The sequence below is a fragment of the Rhineura floridana genome, chromosome 8, assembly GCF_030035675.1.
Source record: "Rhineura floridana isolate rRhiFlo1 chromosome 8, rRhiFlo1.hap2, whole genome shotgun sequence".
In the NCBI taxonomy this organism is placed as follows: domain Eukaryota; kingdom Metazoa; phylum Chordata; class Lepidosauria; order Squamata; family Rhineuridae; genus Rhineura; species Rhineura floridana.
In genome coordinates this window covers 90,658,495-90,679,277 of record NC_084487.1, presented here as the reverse complement: position 1 = coordinate 90,679,277, position 20,783 = coordinate 90,658,495, and the positions used below count along the sequence as shown (strand labels likewise).

Sequence of the window (20,783 nt, the reverse complement as noted above, 5' to 3'; positions counted from 1 at the left end):
GAAATACCTAGTTAACCTAAATGAGTTCAAATCTCCAGGGCCTGATGAACTGCATCCCCGAGTATTGAAGGAACTTGCTGATGTACTCTCAGAACCTCTTGCCATCATCTTTGAGAAATCCTGGAGAACGGGAGAGGTGCCGGAGGATTGGAGACGGGCAAACGTCGTCCCGCTCTTTAAAAAGGGTAAAAAAGAAGATCCGGGGAATTACAGGCCGGTCAGTCTGACTTCAATACCGGGAAAGATATTAGAACAGATAATAAAAGAGTCCGTTGGCAACTATCTAGATGACAATGCTGTGATTAGTAGGAGGCAGCATGGGTTTGTCAAGAAAAAATCCTGTCAAACTAATCTCATCTCTTTTTTTGATCGGGTCACTAGCTTAGTAGATGGTGGAAATGCTGTAGATGTCATCTATCTAGATTTCAGCAAAGCGTTTGACAAAGTCCCCCACGACCTTTTGATTAGCAAAACTGGTCAAATGCGGACTAGATGGAAATACTGTCAGGTGGATTCACAACTGGTTGGAAAACCGTACTCAAAGAGTGGTCGTCGGTGGCTCTGCTTCGGACTGGAAGGAGGTTTCGAGTGGAGTGCCACAGGGTTCTGTCCTGGGGCCGATACTCTTCAACATTTTTATCAGTGACTTAGATGACAGGGTGGAGGGAAGCCTTATGAAGTTTGCGGATGATACGAATAGGGATAGCTAATGGAAGACAGGAATAAAATCCAAAGGGACCTGGATAGACTGAAAATTGGGCTGAAATTAATAAAATGAAATTCAGTAAAGACAAATGCAAGATTCTGCATTTAGGCCACAAAAACAAAATGCATGGGTACAGGATGGGAAATACCCGGCTTAGCAGTAGTGCGTGTGAGAAGGACCTTGGAATTGTAGTGGATCGCAAGTTGAACATGACCCAGCAGTGTGATGCTGCGGCAAAAAAGGCAAACATGGTTTTGGGCTGCATAAACAGAGCTATAGTTTCCAGGTCGAGGGAAGTAATAGTCCCACTATATTCTGCATTAGTCAGGCCTCATCTGGAATACTGCATTCAGTTCTGGGCGCCTCATTTTAAGGAAGATATAGACAAGTTAGAGTGGGTTCAGAAGAGGGCGACGAGGATGATAGCTGGTATGGAGAACAAGTCTTATGAGGAAAGGTTGAAGGAACTTGGCATGTTCAGTCTGGTGAAGAGAAGGCTGAGGGGTGACATGATTGCACTCTTTAAGTACCTAAGGGCTGTCACATAGAGGAGGGTACAGATTTGTTCTCTGCTGCCCCAGAGGGTAGGACTAGGTCTAATGGTTTTAAGTTGCAGGAGCGTAGATTCAGATTGGACATTAGAAGGAACTTCTTGACAGTAAGGCAATGGAACCGACTGCCTAGGGAGGTGGTGGGATCCCCTTCGCTGGATGTCTTCAAGCAGAGGCTGGACAGCTATCTGCGGGAGATGCTCTAGCTGTGGATTTCCTGCTGTGAGCAAGGGGTTGGACTCGATAGCCTACAAGGCCCCTTCCAACTCTAGGATTCTATAATTCTATATTCTGTTCTAGAATTTTTCCATAGATTGATGCGGGCCGACTGGTCTGTAGTTCCCAGGTTCCTTCTTTTTGCCCTTTATAAAGATAGGGACAACATTAGCCCTCTTTCAATCATCCAGCAGTTCACTCAGCCTCCATGATTTCGCAAAGATAATAGACAGTGGTTCTGAGATATCTTCAGCGAGTTCTTTCAGTACTCTAGGATGCAGTTCATCGGGCCTTGGAGATTTGAACTTGTTCAAACTGATTAGGTATTTCTTTATGTCAGTCTTAAACTACAATCCTGCCCCTTCAACTTGTACTTCGTGTTTGTCAGGAGGGTCATACACCCTCATTTTTACTGTCGGCAGATGTGGCAGAGGATGTGCTAAGCAGGTGCTGACCGCAGTAGCATACTAAATGAGATCCAAGAAACTGAAGCTCAGTTTAATTATTTAAAACCATTTCTAAACCTCTTAGTATTATAAAAATCTTTAAGTAGCGTACACTATGTACCAAAAAGAAGTTTACTGAAACAGAAATACAACCAATAAAACAATGTTAAAACATGTAAAAGCAATTAAAATAGAGATTTGGGGGATTATACACATAGATCAGCATCCAATTTTAAAGGTCACGGAAAGCCTGGTCAAAAAGATATGTCTAGAAGACATCTGAAGCAACTGATAGTTGCTGTTTCACATATCCACATATCGCATTCCACAGAACAGGGATAACAGGAAAAAAAAACTTTTTTTTGTCACCACCCTATGATATTATGTATGGGTGGTGCTATGAGTGAAATTTCCTCAGAGGATCTAAGCAATCTTACAGGTCTGTACAGGGACAGGCGGCCTTTCAGGTAAGCTGGACCTAAATTGTTCAGGGCTTCATATGTTCATAAGAAGATGTTGAACATGGTCCGGAAGTTGATTATTTTTAATAACAAGTAGTTAAGGGAGAGAACAGAATACGGGACAAAAAAAGGGAACACAGTAATAGAGACCACAGTAAAGGAACAAACTCACAAGAGCTAAGGCAGAAGGATCCAATCTAGTGTCCATAGGCAGGCATGCCTGGGAGTCAAGACTTCTGATGCTCCTTCCAGTGTGATCCCAGTCCATTCGGGATGACTCACATTCAGGATCTGTGATCAACTCGGAAGCAATATTAGTTAGAAGGAGCAGCACAAACAACTAAAAACTCCACTCCCAGTTAAACAGGAATATGGAAATGTAGCAGCCACAGTCAGAAAAAATAATTTTGAATGATTTAGAACAGATAAACACAGGCAGATCGCATCCACTCAAACAGGATAGGCAGCTCCCCCAATCAAGGAGGGCTCAGATGGTATGATGCCTGGGAAAACCACCTTTCAGGTGAGACCAATGGTCCCGTTTCCCCAGGTGGCATGCTATCAGGAGGGATGTACCAAAGCAGTCCCAGTAGGGTGGGCCAAGGCTGCCCTAGAGAAGGACAGTACCTGTTGCAGTCAGAAGCATATCGATTCACTTTGTAGTGCCTAATGAAAGAACTTGGAGTAAACCAAGATGCAGTCTACAGATATCTGCAATTGGAACATTGGTTGCAAAGGCAGCCATAGAGGCTGACAACCTAGTTTCAATCAATCAATCTTTATTTATTGCAGGCCCTAGGCCATCGCAACATACATGCAGAATTAAAACACAAATAAAACAATAACAACAAAGTTAGAGTTTACAATGCAGAATAAAACCCAGTTAAGACTCTAAAACCAATAAGCTTTAGACAATCTATAGACCCAGATTAGTTAAGTATTTAGCCCTCAGGTTTTGAGCAGCGAAGGCAAATCGGGCCACATTATAAGAAATCCAGTAATCATTATCTCCTAAAAGAAATGGTATAAAATGGTCATCAAAACCAGGACCTTGGCGATTTATTAAAGTATTAAGAAACACAGCTCTAGGATGGGAGTAGATCGGGCAATCAAATAAGTAGTGGGATAGGTCTTCCACATTCCCAGATTGACATATACATAGACGTTGTTCATATGGGGTTTGTTGATAACGCCCAGTTAGCAATGCAGTTGACATAGTTTGAAATCTCAAAGCTGTAAATGAGTATCTTAATTGTACCGGAAATTGATATGTTAAATATGAAGCCAATTTATGGTCAGACTTAAATATGCTGTACCATCTAGAAAATTTAGAGTTTGAGATTGACAAGCCATCAAGCCAGATGCAATGACTCTATATGATCATGTATATTATACCTATAAAGCTCAGAAACTGATTGTATGGGAATGTGATAGTGTGAAAGGACCAACCTAAATTGAGAGGACCAATAGTTGCTTACTACTGCCACATCAAAACAAATCCTCACCAATATCCTTGAGGACGAGTTTGCTAAGGTAGCCCAGTATCGTAATAAAGATTTGTGTATATAGGCGCTAACTGAAAGTGAACCGGTTTCGGCTCTCAAGAACGCAGCCGGGGTACCCGGCGGAAGATATAAAAGACGTCTAATAAAATTATTTTGAATAGCATCTAACGAAGAAAAAGAAGGTACTGACCATCCCCAAATTGCCGCTCCGTATGTAATCTGTGGCAAAATCTTATTTTGAAAAATTTTTAAAGCTGGGGCCACCGTGTGTCCCCCCTCCGTCCTATAAAATTTTAATAATGATCCTATCGCTTTAGCGGCAGACAATTTGATGGCAGACAAATGAGTTTTCCAAGCTAAGGTATCTTGAAAGTAAATTCCGAGGTACTTAAATGAGCGGCATTGTTCTATTGGATAATTCCCAATAGACCATTTATGCTTTTGATGTCTCTTGCCAAAAACCATTATTTTTGTTTTCCTATAATTAATTTGGAGGCCTTCGTTGTTACAGTAAGAATCTAACTTCAACAATAGCCTTCTCAATCCCATGGGAGTGAGAGAAAGGAGGATCATGTCATCTGCGTATAAAAGGGTGGAGATCTTTCTATTACCTGCAGAAGGTGGGAAAAAAATTAATCCCTCCATTTCAAAAACTATATCATTCAGATATATGTTAAATAGAATAGGCGCCAACAGGCAACCTTGTCTAACACCTTTCCCTATTACTATTGGGTCAGTCAGGTTATTACCCACTCTAATTTTAAGGGTGTTATTTGAATACAATTCTCTAATTAAGTATAGGAGGCGTTTATTGATATTAGTACCCATCAACTTGGCCCATAAACGATCTCTATCAACTGAGTCAAACGCTGCCGCTAGATTGACAAAAGCGGCATATAGGTGTTTTGTGGGACCAGCCACCGACTGTCATGCGAGAAAATAAAGAGTGGCACAGTGATCTATTGTGCTCTGTCCTTTTCGGAACCCCACCTGTTCCGGAGCAATAATCAGGTTTTCAGCTTCCCATTCCTCTAGTTTTTGTAGAAGGAACTTACTATATAACTTTGCCCCTATGTCTAATAAGCTAATAGGCCAATAGTTATTTGGATCATCTTTCTTTCCCTTTTTATGAATAGGTATAACTATACTCTGTTTCCATCCATCTGGCATTATTCCTGTGTTGTTAATCTTTGTAATGAATGAATGTAGTTGAATGAGCTATGCTGTTTTGGGGCACTGGAACATTAAACAACTCATGGGCCAGTGTGATGCAGGTATGTAGCCAACGTGGCAGCGTCAAACTGGTAAGCCTCCTGCCCAGTGTCCTCGGAGGAAAGGATACAAATAGTGATTCTGTCATGCAAATGCCTCTGGTCCTAGCTAGATAGACCTTAAGGGCTTGATGAAATCTGGAGAATGCCTGGCTTTCTCAAGAAGTTTGCTTGAATGAGGACAGAAGAAGGGTAAGACCATGTCCTGGCTGCAATGAAAGGTAGAGGACACCTTAGGATGAGAAGCCAGATCTGCCCTAGTACTATGGAGTCCTTGTGAAACATACATAGGTGATAGGCGAGAATCAGGCTCCCAGATCAAAAACTCTGCAGGCAGAGGAGATTGCCACAAGGAGGAGCACCTTGAAGCAGAGCAAGCTTAATAGAACAAACCGCAGTTTAGGCTCAGTTATCCATGCCAAGACTGATCTTGTGGAAAGAAACATGATGTAACAAGGCCCCAGTAACTCTTATGCCAGAGAGAGAGATGGAGACTCAGGCCAGCGAATTACCTGTGTACAAATGAGGTAAATCTAGAGAGCCCCTCGCACAACTAATGAAATGCCCAGCCTTCTCCTTAGGATGAGCCGGTTCGGAATGAAATGAATTGGGACCAAAGGATGCCCTCTTAGTGAAGACTGTGTTTAGAGACAAAACGTAAGAGATGGCCAAAACCTTCAGATGCAGAATGTTAGGCTTCAGCCCCATATTCAAACCTGGAAGGATGTACCCCTTGAGAAGAACACCACTTGGAAGGCACGACCCATGGACTCTGGTAGATCTGGATCCTGGAGGACAGGATTGTAGCGGTGATCATCATGAAAGAAAGCCCCCAACAGCTTGACTGCTATTGCTGAAAAGACCAGACTCTGGAAGGTTACCTGGGACAGAAATCCTGGCCTCGTTGGCAACCCCCTTGAATCCATGATGGAGAGACTTGGGAGAACTGAACACCGTGGCCAGCGAGATCAGTACAAGATGGGAATTCAGTCCTTCCCACCAAGAGTAAAGGAGGCCAGGTGTAGAGCAGACTGCCAGAAAAGCATTGACTATCTCTGCTTCCATCTTGAGACATCTAGTGAAGAAGTGGGAAAAGCTGAGTGTTATGAATCAAGATGAACAGATCCACAGACAGCGGACCAAACCTACAAGCAACTGGTGGAAAACCTTGGAGTTTGCACTCTCATGGCCCTACCTGTTGCCTCCTAGCCTGGACCACTTCCAATTCCATGTTGCTGGTCAGATGCTCTGCCCTGAAGGAGCGTAGGGACGCCTGGCCCAGGGGACTAAAGGAGTTGTTCGTGCTTAAAGACTCATCAACAGAGTACCCTCCAAGGGAGATGAGCCATGTAAAGAGCAGACTGATTGATGCCTGTACCATATGTCAAGCTTTGAGGCCCAGCAAAATGATACCTCTGAGCAGTGTAACTTTCTTGGAGAACACCATGTGATCAGATTGCTTTAAGTAGATTTGCAGAGGCGTGTCAGGCATGTTCAGATGGGACCACACACATCAAGATGGTGGCAATTGTGTCCCATAAAAAAACAGTGTTCTCAGAAACACCAGTGAATCAACAGACTGGGTCTGGAAGGTTCATTGGCCTCTGGGACAAGATTCATTGGCCTTGGGAGAACTGGAGCTTTGTGCTGAGGCTCAAGAGGCAATTCATATGCCCTCATTACACTGAGGTCCCCTGGAGGAGCCACCAGGTTATTCTACTGTTGCCCCTGGAAACAGCCTGCTGCTGTTCAGGCCTAGGGGGAAAGGGAATCAGGTCTCTTGGAAATATTAAACCTGCTGTTCTAGTGCCCCCCCCCAAAAGGCGGAAATACTTCTTAGCTGAGGACTACACCATATCTCTGCCCAAAGGTTCTGAAGGGTAAAGCTAAGCCCTTTTCACAGTCACTAGACAGACTAGGACCAAGTGAGAACAGAGGTACCATTAAAAAACAGGAAAACTACTCAGCAGATGACTATGCAATATCTCTGCCCAAGGGTTCTGAATGGAAAACTAGACCCTTTCCGCAGTCACTAGACAGACTAGGACCAGATAGAAACAGAGGTACCATAAAAATGGCGGGAAACCTCCTCAGCAGAGGCCTATGCCATATCTGTGCCCAAGGTTTCTGAGTAGCAAAGCTAGGCCCTTTCCCCAGGGTTCTGAGTGGGAAAACTAAGTCCTTTCCACAGTCACTGGACAGACTAGGACCCAAAAGGCAGCAGGGAGTTATAAAGAGCTGCCAATTTCTCTCACCCACAAGCAACATCCACACCAACGTTGCTGCTCTGGTACAATTTCTGATGAGGAATACTTGGAAGGCCCAAGTTTGACTGCCTTGCTTACCTTAAGGTCTGAGGAGGCCAAGGTATTACACATAGCAAGAACTGAGCCAACAAAGTGAAGCCCAAATTGCAGTTCAACATTCCTCCTGGTGGAATTCCTTCTGACGCGGGCTGTGAGATAGATGGAACTGATGGCCCCTGGGATGGCTGCTGCTGCTGCATATCACTGTGCTGTGCATCAATAGTGATAGCCATAAAAACAGCACAGGATGGCCCGGCCATGGTTACACGCACACAGTAGAGGGGAGCGGTACCAGACATTATATTGGGTAGATTCCTGATTAATCAGCACACGTACAGGTAGAGGGGTGCGGTGGATTAGCGAGACAAAAAATAATGGCACACAGTACAGTGGAGCGGTTTGAATCGAGTTTTTGTTGATGCTTTGTTTTTACAGCTGCAAGAGTCAGAAGATCAGTATCTTCAGTCTGAAAGACGCATCCATGACTTAAGAAATGCTTTGGATGCAAAAGAACATGAAGCAAATGTGGCATCTCAAAAATTGCAAGATCTCTTAGTAGCATCATCAGGAACAAGTAATGCTATAAAACAATTAGAAGACCATATACAGAGGTAAAATATATTGCTAGTATGTTGAAATTCTACCTTGAAACATGCTGTGAAATGGAAAATTATCAAATGCAGATGTGCAATTTATTTTACGGAATGTATATATTATGGCAACTTATACTCAAACATATATAGAAAAATAAAATGTAATTGCATTGTATGGTGTTTTGAGACTTCGGTATTTTCTTTTTCTTTCTAAGACTTGAAATTGAAAACGCCAGGTTGGAAGCAACAACCACTCAACAAGCTAGTAGAATTGAGATACTTCAGAAGGATCTGCAGAATAGTGCCTCAGTAAGTCATCAATAGTATTGGCAAAGGAGAGGGGGTTGGCCGGGAAGATTTCTTCTGTTTCGTACATCGGTCAGTTTTAGTAGTCTGCTGAAAAGGATGTGGGAGCAGAGTAATGCCATGAGGCATATTAATAGTTGTTCAAATAACTTCTGGTTTTTAAAGGTTCTTTTGACCCTGTAGAGTGATGTAATAGTTTACATTAGCTTTAGAAATTTTTAACTGGATTCATTCAATGTTATTGAAATTATGAATGTAGCTTTGGGATATCTGGAAAGAATGCTTTAGGGATTCCCTTAAATTTGAAGATTTTTCAGCTTAACTGTCTATTTTATTTTTTATTTTTTTTAATACAGGTTCACAGTCGTCTTGAGGAACTAATTAATGGCTTACAAATAGCAAAAATCAATTTAGAGGAGCAACTAAACCACCAGGTGTGCTAAAGATTTCTGATAATGTTAATAATTTGTGGTTATATCTGCTTGTAGGTATAGAAATGAAATGAGTTTTTTTTAAGATGAAGAAATTTATCATACTGCAGTTTGGAGATTTCCCATGTTCAGGGATAAGTGTGGATGCTAATGGGCGTATAAAATCACAATATAGATTGGTCACTGATATCTGGCTGAAGTGTCAACATTTGCTGACTAAATAATAATAAAGAACAAGTTAGATCATAAGACTTCAGAAAACACTGCTGTTTAAAATTGTATCTATATTTATAGCTTAACCAAATGAGAGGCAAGACTTTAAACAGTTTGCTTCCTTGTTAATTCTTTTCTCCACGGAGTGTTTTAAATGAAGTCTGTTCAGGCTTATCTTGGTGAAGATCACTTAAGGACAGTTTTTGAAATGTAATAATCTGGAACTACCAAAGCTGTAGCTTTCTACTGTGGTTGCACAGAGGTCTTAAAATGAAATGTGGTTTATTAGTGAGTAGCAGTTGTAGTCATGGAGTTAATCTCGGTTCCTTCTTAAGGCTGGCCAAACAAACTGGAGCCAGAGGAAGAGAGGGGAGTGCTGTCCACTTGTTCCCAATCTTCTGTTGTATGATCTTCTAAAACTGCTGCTTGCTTGTTTTTATCTGCTATTGGTTTTGTTTGTTAATTTGTTTAGTTTTTAGGTTGCATTTTATCTTCTTTGTAGGTTGTACTATTATTGTGTACTGTTTGTGTCAATTTTGTGAAAGCAGTCTTGTGTACTCTTTCAGAAAAGTGTGATGTAAATTCATAAATAATATATTTTAAAACAGAGGTTGCCATTCTTTTTGGACCAGTGCCGAATAGAGGGGAACTAGTACTTCATTTAATTTGGATACTATCCTTCTGTTAATGCAGAAAACAGAATGGTCTGCCCCAGAAGCACACACATTTGTGCCCTTGAAGCTCAGCCATGATAAGTGTCTTCTAAATATAATTAAAACAGGGAATAAGTGTCTTCTAAATATAATTAAAACAGGGAAAACTTAAATATGACGGGAAAGAAATCAATAATAAATGATAAAACTAGATTGGAACTGGTAAATTGAAAGCCAAGGATGATATCCAAAGTTAGCCATACTCAGAGTAGACCCACAAAAATCAATATCAATTGATTTCAGTAGATCTGCTCTGAGTTTGGTTTAATTGGATATCACCTGAAATCTTTAAATATTCATTCTGGAGATTATGCAGAATTTAGTTTAAAAGGCTTTATTTCATATTCCATATTGTTACCATTTCTGTGTCTTCTACTAGTATGTCATTCTGATATTTCAGTTGTCATGGGAAAACGGACTTTAACCATGGGTTGAAATGGGTTTCAATCTCTGATTTGGAGTCAACCTATAATTAGTGGTAACCATAGTTTGCCCAATTCAGGCATTGTAGCAAATGGTAGCAAAGCAGGGAAGGACGGGAGAATGAGTATATCTGCCAAAGGCTGATGGGGGGGCGGGAATGGTAGGGGAATTTAGTGAGCAAATCTGCAGTGGTCCTCCCAATCACCAAATCATGGTTTGGTGATTGGCTCTGTGACATTTGAATTTAATCTGAGTCTTAGGTTTTTATATAAATGCTTGTGTGGCTATTTCTGTAATAGTTCCTCATAAAAACACAATCTGATTGCTCCATAGGTCCAGAAGCAAGCCATATGCTCAGTAAATGCACAAGGTACTCACAATATGTGGGAAGAAGAACTGAAGTCAAAATCAAAACTTGGAGTTCGCCTTTCTGAGCTTGATAGAGAAAAGACTGAGGTAATGGCTCAGGTAAGTCCAGTGTGTAGGTGATTAAATTTACATCAAGCTGTTTTCTGCCAGATTTAACATTTTTAATTTTTACTTGCCCTCACCTTACAGTCTCGGAATGGGTTGTAACAATATAATCACACAGTTATAAAAACAAGTAAAACAGTTCTGAATAAAAACAGTATGGATTCAACAAAAGAGGTGGGTTTTCCCCAGGTACCATGCCATCACATGGGTTATAGCGCCATCTAGTGTCCGAAGGCAAAGAATGTACTGAAGTTAAGACCTGGGCTGCCCATTCTCCTCCCACTCCAGTTCATTCTTGTCTTCGTCCGAGGCAGTTCTATTAGTAGTAAGATTTTTGTATGAAAAGTGTGTGTGGGTGGAATGGGTGTTGAGAGATAGAGTGCTTGGTGTTGGGAGCTGTTTTTCCTTTCCCTCATCCAACTTGTCTCTTCCCCCCCCCCATTTTTGGGATTTAGGTGTCTTTGTTTCTTGTTTTGGACATTTCCCCTCCTTCACCTCTCCACTAGCTGGGATTAAGGGGTTGTTTGTTTGTTTTTCCCTTCCCTCTTTGTTACTGGTGTCCAGTTTACCTGATGGAGGCCTCCAGCGCCACCAACCATGCCGCCCAACAAGATCAGCCACACAGGACCTTCTCTCAATCCCGCCAACTAAAACAGCTAGGTTGGCGGGGACAAGAGAGAGGGCATTTTCAGTGGCGGCCCCCACTCTCTGGAACTCCCTCCCTTATGACCTTCGGCATGCCCCTTCCCTGAATGTATTCCACCAAGCTTTGAAGACCTGGCTCTTCAGACAGGCCTTTGGGACTTCCAGGGAGGGTTAAATTTTTAAGACGAATAGCCTACTACTCTGTACTGGAATTGTTTTATTGTTTTATTGTTATATTGTATTTTATGATGTATTTTATTATGATGTAATGTATTGTTGTTAAATTGTACGTCGCCTAGAGTGGCCATTGGCCAGATAGGCGACCCACAAATTAAATTATTATTATTATTATTACTGGGCTCACAGCAGTGACCCGAAGCTTGGCTAAGCCTCCCTTCAAGCTGAGCTAAGTCTCCCCTCAAGGTTTTTTCCTTCTGATGTTTGGACCGGAGCTCGTGGCTGCAGCTCCAGTTGATGGTTGGGGCAGCGGCTCCTCCCGCTCTCACCACTTTTTCTGTCTTAGAGCTTGCGGCTGCAGCTCTAGTTGACGGTTCTGGCAGTGCCTGCTAGAGTGGCCTGCCTGGAGCTCACGGTGGTGGCTCCCCAGTTGCAGATTGGGACGGCGGTGCCTGCTAGTGCAGCCCACCTGCAGCTCGTGGTGGCTGCACCTGCCCCCTCGCCTTACTCTGTATACTGGCCTCGTGGCTCTGGTTGAATGTGGGGTGTTTTTCTCTCCTGTATTGGAGGCGGCAGCACCTGTTCACAGATGGCGGCACGGCTAATAGCTGCTGCTGCAGTCCACAGTTTGACAGCCTCCATTGTTCCCCATTCACCTGATGGACCTGGCCTCTTCAGACAGTTTCGTCCACCATTTTTCTTTTTCCCACCCTTTGGCGCACCTGCTATTTTGTTTTGTTTTTCCCGCTCTTTTTAGTTAGAGGTTTTTTAGTTCTCTGTTTCTCCCCCTCTCCCCCCCCTATATAGGGGCATTTATATATGGTAAAGAAAATTATAGCTGTGCTGAGGGATATTTAGGCATATATAGCATTGCTAATGTTATTTTTGTTTTTTAAAAAATCTAGGAGGCAGAGAGATTACCAGATATCTAAGTGCACAGGAGCAGTACCACACACACACACCACCTTGTGCATGTACCTGGACACTGATTTCATCATACCTCACTGTAAATAGTGCACTTGGAGCTGTACCGCTCCCCTCATCCATAGGGGTGTACTGGTGCCCCCTGTTCACACCACATTCCTCTCCCAGTGCGTGTGTTGATGACAGATACCGTCCCCTTATGTGTATAATATGGCTGATCAGGCACCAGACGCAGTCCAAGCACTAGTGGCAAAACAGTGCAATGCCCCATCACACCATAAGGCTACAAGGCACAAGCTTCCCAGACATGACTCCAAAGCTGTGGCCAAAACTAAACATTTGTCTACCCAGACAGCTGCCAGGCGAGCATGATATGTGTCAGCTCCAGCCTCAGAGCGTACTATCTCGGCCACTCTGATAAGGCAGAAAACAGGCCAAGAAAGATTGACATCCCTCTTCCATTCACCCACTGGGTCATCAGAGGAGGAGTTTGAAGTTTTCCTAACCAACCAAACTTGGACTGTCAGCCTCAACCTATGTCATCAGCCAGAGTCAAAGTGTCTCACCAGCCCAATGCGACTGTTGTATCTCTGCCTCCCCAAGTGCAGCCTGAGCCCTTGGACCCCCAGATGGGCACTCTTGCTCCTCTGCTGGGGTTGCAACTGACTCCAGAATTTGTCACCCAATTGAAGGATGCTTTGTTGGGCTCCCTTTCTCAAGCACAGTCGCTGCCATGGGCAAACCAGCCAGCCCAGCCCACCACAGCCTCTCAGGGATCGCCACATATGCAACTTCATGATAGCTTTACTATGCAACAGTGCTGTACTGATGAAACTCGAGCGCTATCACTGAATTCCTTCAGTGTCACTAGAGGCAAGATTGGAGGTGAGGTGACATATCTAGAGGATCCCTCGTGCTCCCTTGAGGCTGAGGGAGATGAGTGGAGCAGTGAATCAGAGATGGAGGAGGACTCCTCTTATCGCCTATTTGACTCGGCCGACTGCTTCCCACTCTTGTGTAGAGCATTGGAAACTCTAGGTCTCCAATCCTCGCAGACCAAACCTACCCCCCCTCCTGTGAAGGGGGCCTTGGTTCTGAGAACCCCCAGATCGTCAGATCATTTCCTCCCTGTTCCGGACCCCATTGACAAGCTGGCTAAGGAAGAATGGGCTTGACCCCTGAGCACTCACCGATTTTCAGCCTTCGCTAACAGACGCTATGCTTTGGCTCCAGACTTCATGCATTGCCTGAACATCCTGGGTGTGGATGAGCCAATTTCTAGCTTGGTGTCCAGGTCTATCCTTCCAAAAAAAGGGGACTCCCAGCTCAAGGATCCCTTTGAATGGAGACTAGATTTTGCACTCCATAAAAATCACAAGGCTTCTGCTTATATCATCCAGGCTTCTTGCACAGCTTTGATTTTTTCCAGAGCCTCCATGATGTGGCTTGACGAACTCTTGGATGAGTCCAATCCACACCCTGTTAAAATCAGAAGGGTTCTGGTGAAGCTGCACAATTCTGCAGCATTAATGGCAGATGCCACCTTGGATGCAACTCAGTTTGGAGCACAGGCGCTGGCAGACAAAGTACAACCTTTCTACAGCCCCATATAAAGGGACATTGCTTTTTGGGGAAGAGGCCCTCAAAGCAGTTTTGGTAAACACCAAAGAAAAGCAGAAGTCAATATTAGCCACAAGCAAAAAGGAGGATCAAACGTCATTTAGGAGGTTCAACCCATATCATCTGTTCCAGCCCTTTTGAGGAACGTGGCCTGGGGGGAGGGGCTGCAATTTTTTATTTACCAAATTGTGATCTTCCAGGGGAACCTGGCCCAAACAACGATTCCAAGGCAGAGCTCAGTACCAGGGAAGACAAGGGTCCTCGTCCTCATCATCTGGAAGGGGAGCTGGTCAGCACAGGCAATACTGATGCCATTCCTCTTGGAGGCAGATTACTCCATTATGCGAAACACTAGCTAGGTTTAACAAATGACTCTTGGGTCAGAGATCTCCTTTCTCACAGTTACACAACTGAGTTTTGGTTAGCCCCCCCCAAACAGGACTCTTTCCTATCCACTGTCCCATTCCCTAGAGAGGCAGAAGATCATGAAGGAAGCCATTCGACATAGCGGCAATAGAACCAGTACCACTGGCCGAGCACTCTGTGGGGTCTACTCTGTTTTGTTTGGGGTTCCCAAGAGAGATCTTTCATGGAGGGCTGTCCTAGACCTCAAGTTTGTCAACCAGTTTGTGAAATACCAATGGTTCAAAATGGAGTCCCTCGCTTCGATCACAGAAGCTGCAGAAGGGGGACTTCCTGGCCTCCATTGACCTAAACGAAGCATATCTCCACGTTTCAATCTGCCCTGCTCACACACGATTCCTGAGGTTTGCATTTGGCCAGCAGCACTTTCAACTGTGGAACAGCCTACCTGTGGAGATACGCCTGGCGCCTTCGGTACTTTCTTTTAGGTGCCAGGTTAAGACCTGGCTATACTCCCAGGCATTTTAATGTTCAATGTGTTTCATTTAATTTTTTTTTCGTTTAACTTGTTGCTGATTTTATTGTAATTTTATTGTAATATTGTATTTTAATCTTGTTTTGTTCACCGCCCAGAGAGCTATTCGCTATGGGCGGTTTAAAATTGAAATAAATAAAATAAATAAAATAAAAAATAAATGTAGGGCTATGCCGTTCAGGCTCTCATTGGCTCCAAGGGTGTTCACTAAGGTAATGGTCACCCTGGTTGCTCATCTCCGTCTCCAGGGGGTATATATTTACCCATATCTGGACAACCTACTGCTCCAAGAAGTATCCAGGGACCAGGCCTTCATATACATGCGTCACACTGCAGAAGTCCTGAGGGGCCATGGATTCTTGGTCAACATTGAGAAGAGTCACCTAGATCCTACTCAATGTCTACAGCACTTGGGAGCCATATTAGACATGGTTCAGGCCATGGTCTTCCTATCACCAGAGCGAATCGCAGCCATCAGAGACATGGCACAACTCCTGATGCATCACTTGAGGGCAGATGTGATGTGGCTGGCAAAGGCACTGGGCGTGTTTGTATCCACCATTCAGATTATACCTTGGGCTCAGTATCATACTTGTCCACTCCAATGGGCCTTATTGCCGTTTCAGTCAGACATTGCCAATTCCACACATCAGGAAATCTGTTTAGCTCCCTCATTGCACTCTTCTTTCTGGTGGTGGGCCACAATTCAATCTCAAGAAAGGAACTCCCTTCAGAGAGCCGGACAGAACTGTAATTACCACAGATGCCAGCCTGATCGGCTGCGGGGGCCACTGCAACTCCCAATTTACGCTGCTCCCCTCGCTTCCCTCACTGCCGTCGTCATTTTTCTCAGATCATGACGGTCATGTAACTTACCATCATGGCCGGCGAGAGTTGCCCACCCGATCTGCAGCGGTGTCACTGTGTCATCTTGAGCTGCAGGAGGAGAAGAGGGTGGTTGTGTGTGCTCCGCCGCTTCCTTGTGTTTTGCGGTCATTCTCCCTTGTGCGTCCTGGCCGCTTCATCATTCCTGGCCCGTTGGAGGCACGAGATCCTGGGAGGAAGAGGGGTGCCGCCGCTGCAGTTGTCGTCTGGTGGAGGGAGAGCTGCTGTTGTCGTTTTGTGGCTGTGTTGCTGTGTTGCTGCTCTTCTTGACTGTTACCATCGTTATCCTTCCCGGTTGGACTGCTGTTGATCGGCTGGAGTTGCGCCCTGCAGGACTGGGTCCCGGGCGCCCGATCAGCTGTGACTAACTTTTTCCACCTGCCTACCGAGGGAGGGGTATTATCGCTGCTTGAAGAGGGAGTTGCGAGTGTCGTTAGATGCTGTTGCTACTGCTCCTCTGCTCCTCTGCTTGTTACTATCACTGCCCAGTTTTTGGAGGGAGAGCTGCTACTGTTGCTGTTAGCATTCATTTGCAGCTCTCGCTTTGTGTGGGAGTGTGCGGTGTGAGTGAGTTGTGTGTGTGTGCTGTGTATGTAACTGTGGGCTTGCATTATGTGCCTGGGAGAGAGGATTCAGAGCCAGTGGGAAGATTCGAGGAGGCCCCAATTGGTGTAGTGACGGGTAGAGGGAGATATGGCGTTGTGCAGAAGACTTGTCAGGTGAGGGGAACTCGGCCCAGACAGTTAATGGCTGTGCCTCGTTCCAGTCTTCCCCACACCCACAGGCTTGTTGGTTGCCCTATCAGCCAGCTCTCAGATCTCCAGATGCTGCTTTTAAACGCCAGATCAGTACATAATAAGATCTCCCTCATCCATGATTTGTGGATGAGGCAGCCGATCTGGCGTGTATAACTGAGACCTGGGTGGGTGAGCAGGGAGGAGTTGCCCTCTCCCAGCTGTGCCCACCGGGGTAGTTGGTCCAGCATCGGGGTAGATCTGAGGGTCGGGGAGGGGGGGTCGCTGTGGTCTATAGGAGTTCCATCTCCCTCTCCAAGCACCCTGTCCATATGACTACTGGTCTGGAGTGTTTGCATCTTGTGTTGGGTCAGTGGGACAGATTAGGGATTCTGTTGGTGTACCGCCCACCTCGCTGCCCAACGGACTCCCTAACTGAGCTGACAGAGGTGGTCTCGGATGTACTGTTGAGATCCCCCAGACTGTTGGTACTGGGGGATGTCAACATTCATGCCAAGGCCGCCTTGTCTGGAGCGGCTCAGGACTTCATGGTTTCCATGACAACCATGGGGCTGTCCCAATATGCTATTGGCCCGACGCATGTAGCAGGCCATACTCTGGATTTGGTTTTCGCAACTGGACATGGAGATGATGATCTGAAGGTAGGGAGCCTTACATCAGTCGCTCTGTCATGGACAGATCATTGCTTGCTGAGGTTTAGACTTACAGCGGCTCTTTCCCTCTGCAAGGGTGGGGGATCTGTTAAGATGGTCTGCCCCCAGAGACTAATGACTTCTGATGATTTTCAAAGGGCTCTGGGGAGCTTTCCTGCTGATAGGGCTGGTGTTCCTGTCGAAACGCTGGTCGAACTGTGGAATGCAAAAATGACCCGGGCAGTTGACATGATCGCTCCTGTGCGCCCTCTCCTGTGTAGAGCTCATACAGCCCCATGGTATACTCTGGAGCTGAGAGCGATGAAACAGTATAGGAGACGGCTGGAGTGCAAATGGAGGTGAAATCCTGATGGATGCAATTATGCACTGGTAAGTGCCTACACTAAGTTGTACTTAGGGGCGGTGAGGGCAGCAAAAAAGCAATATTTTGCTGCCACTATTAAATCATCCATCTGCCGTCCAGCGGAGCTTTTTAAAATTGTCCGAGGGCTATTGTTTTCTGGCCCTAGGGACACTGTGGAATCATCTGAGGCCCGCTGTAATGAATTTGCTAGGCACTTCCAGGATAAAATGTTTTGCATCCGCCAGGACTTGGACTCCAATGTTGTAGCAGTTGAATCGAATGAGGTGTCCAGAGCACGGTCTTGCCTTGATTTTTTGGATGAGTTTCAGTTGGTACAGCTTGAGGACGTTGACAAGGTGCTTGGAATGGTGCGTCCAACCACTTCTAGATTGGATCCTTGCCCCTCTTGGCTAATAAAAGCTAGCAGGCATGGAACTGCCGGCTGGGCCAGGGAAGTGATTAATGCCTCATTGCGAGAGGGAGTGGTCCCTAGCTGCCTGAAAGAGGCGGTAGTAAGACCACTTCTGAAGAAATCGTCCCTGGACCCAGAAAACCTTAATAATTACAGGCCGGTAGCAAATGTCCCATTTCTGGGCAAGGTCCTAGAACGAATGGTTGCCAGCCAGCTCCAGACACTCTTGGATGAAACCAATTATCTGGATCCATTTCAGTCGGGTTTTAGGCCCGGTTTTGGCACGGAGACAGCCTTGGTCGCCCTGTATGATGACCTTTGTCGGGAAAAAGACAGGGGGAGTGTGACTCTGTTGATTCTCCTTGATCTCTCAGCGGCTTTTGATACCATCGACCATGGTATCCTTCTGGGGAGACTCACTGATTTGGGAGTTGGCGGTACTGCTTGGCAGTGGTTCCGCTCCTACTTGGCGGGTCGTCTCCAGAAGGTAGCACTTGGGGAACACTGCTTGGTACCCTGGGTCCTCCAGTATGGGGTTCCGCAGGGGTCAGTTCTGTCCCCCATGCTTTTTAACATCTATATGAAGCCCCTGGGTGCGGTCATCAGGAGTTTTGGAGTGTGTTGCCATCAGTATGCTGATGACACGCAGCTCTACTTCTCCTTTTCATCTTTTTCAGGTGAGGCTGTCAATGTACTGAACCGTTGCCTGGCTGCGACAATGGACTGGATGAGAGCTAATAAACTGAGGCTTAATCCAGACAAGACCAAGATGCTGTTAGTGGGAGGTTCTGCCGACCGGATGGTGGATGTTCAACCTGTTCTGGACAGGGTTACACTCCCCCTGAAGGAGCAGGTTCGTAGTTTGGGAGTTCTTTTAGAACCATCCCTGTCACTTGAGGCTCAGATAGCCTCGGTGGCACGGAGTGCCTTTTACCAACTTCGTTTGGTGGCCCAGCTACGCCCCTATCTGGATAGGGAGAACCTCGCTTCAGTTGTCCATGCTCTGGTAACCTCTGAATTAGATTACTGCAATGCGCTCTATGTGGGGCTGCCTTTGAAGACGGTTCAGAAACTGCAGCTCGTGCAAAATGCAGTGGCCAGACTGATAACGGGGACCAGGTGGTCCGAACATATAACACCGATTCTGGCCCACTTGCATTGGCTGCCTATATGTTTCCGGGCCCGGTTCAAGGTGCTGGTTTTAACCTATAAAGCCTTACACAGCGCGGGACCACAATATCTGGTGGAACGCATCTCCCGATATGAACCTACCCGTACACTACGCTCAACATCGAAGACCCTCCTCTGGGTGCCTACTCAAAGGGAAGCTCGGAGGGTGGTGACAAGAAAAAGGGCCTTCTCAGTGGTGGCCCCCGAATTGTGGAATAGTCTTCCTGATGAGGTACGCCTGGCGCCGACATTACTATATTTTCGGCGCCAGGTTAAAACCTTCCTCTTCTTCCAGGCATTTTAATAAGTGTTTTAATATGTGTTTAATATGTGTTATAAACGTTTTAAATTTAAAAATTTTTAAGGAAGCCCATTTTTAATGTTGTTTGAATTGTTTTAAATATGTGTTTTATTGTATTTTGATATCGTCTGTTGTGAACCGCCCAGGGAGCTTCAGCTATGGGGCGGTATATAAATTTAATAATAAATAAATAAATAAATTTGTCCAAGTGTCTGGTCCATGTCGGAGAAGGGCTACAGCATCAACTGGCTGGACCTAAGGGCGGTCCATCTGGCGCTTTGACATTGTCAGCCATTGTTCCATCTGGAACACATATTGATCCGGACAGATAACACCTGCATTAAATTGCATTTGAACTGACAGGGGAGCACCAGGTCCCAAACTCTCCAGGCGGAGGCGTCCCTGATTTTCGACTGGGCCGATAGTCATCTGATGTCCTTGAGGGCAGAACACCTCAGCGGGGCTCTGGATGTTATGGCAGACTGGCTCAGCAGACAACAGGTGATCAGCAACCTGACGATGGATCTGTTCGCTTGGAGTCACAACTGCCAGTTTCCCTGGTACTTCTAGAGGTACCTAGAGATAAGGGCAGAGTCTGTAGATGCTCTTCTGTCCCTTGGCCAGACGGACTTCCGTACACTTTCCCTCTGATTCCCCTTCTGGACAAAAGATTGAGGAAATTTCAGCACGAAACAGCTCAAACGGTACTTCTAGCCCCCTACTGGCCTCATTGGCCGTGGTTCTCAGACCTGCTTTTACTATCAATAGCAGATCCTTGGAGGCTACCAAACAGACCAGACCTCCTGTCACAGGGACCGATCTGGCATCTGGATCCCAACTAGCTGAGTCTGATGGCTTGGCGTTTGAGCGGACTCATTTAATCTGCACAGGTCTATCGCAGAACGTTATTGACACCATTCTGGCATCTAGGAAGCTGTTGACAAATCGTATGTACCAGAGTACATGGTACGCTTTTTCTAACTGGTGTGCTTCCCAAGCTCTTCTACCTTCACAAGCAACTGTCCAGCAAGTGTTACAGTTTGTGCATAGCGGTCTGAAGATAGGATTGAAAACCAACACCTTACCTCATCATGCTTCCACCATATCATCTATTCTGTCTGTTAATTCCTCTAGTGTTTCTATGGGCTCACATCCACTGATCAAACACTTGTTAAAGAGGGCTGCCTCCCTTTCTCCGGCAGTGTGTCATCAGTTTCCCTCCTGGAGTCTACAGAAGGTCCTGCAAGCCCTGCAGTGCCCTCCTTTGAGCCCCTTAGGTCAGTACCATTGCGACTGCTTTCCTTCAAGGTCCTGTTTCTGGTTGCAGTTACTTAGGCAGGAAGAGTATCAGAGTTGGGAGCATTGTCATCGGCCCGCCATCTCTG

At 45.5% G+C, this 20,783-nt stretch overlaps 1 protein-coding gene across 6 annotated transcripts in view; it reads left to right on the top strand.

The window, feature by feature from the left end:
• ANKRD26 (ankyrin repeat domain containing 26) overlaps window positions 1–20,783 on the top strand; it is a 198,269-nt gene that overhangs the window by 113,930 nt on the left and 63,556 nt on the right. For 5 of the 6 annotated variants that reach the window (XM_061640078.1, XM_061640076.1, XM_061640074.1 and 2 more), the window contains 4 exons: window positions 7,898–8,073; window positions 8,271–8,364; window positions 8,718–8,795; window positions 10,475–10,609. In XM_061640078.1, the coding sequence (XP_061496062.1) occupies window positions 7,898–8,073; window positions 8,271–8,364; window positions 8,718–8,795; window positions 10,475–10,609 (483 nt within the window). The remainder of the gene's footprint in view (window positions 1–7,897; window positions 8,074–8,270; window positions 8,365–8,717; window positions 8,796–10,474; window positions 10,610–20,783) is intronic. The other variant, XM_061640075.1, reaches the window with a different exon arrangement.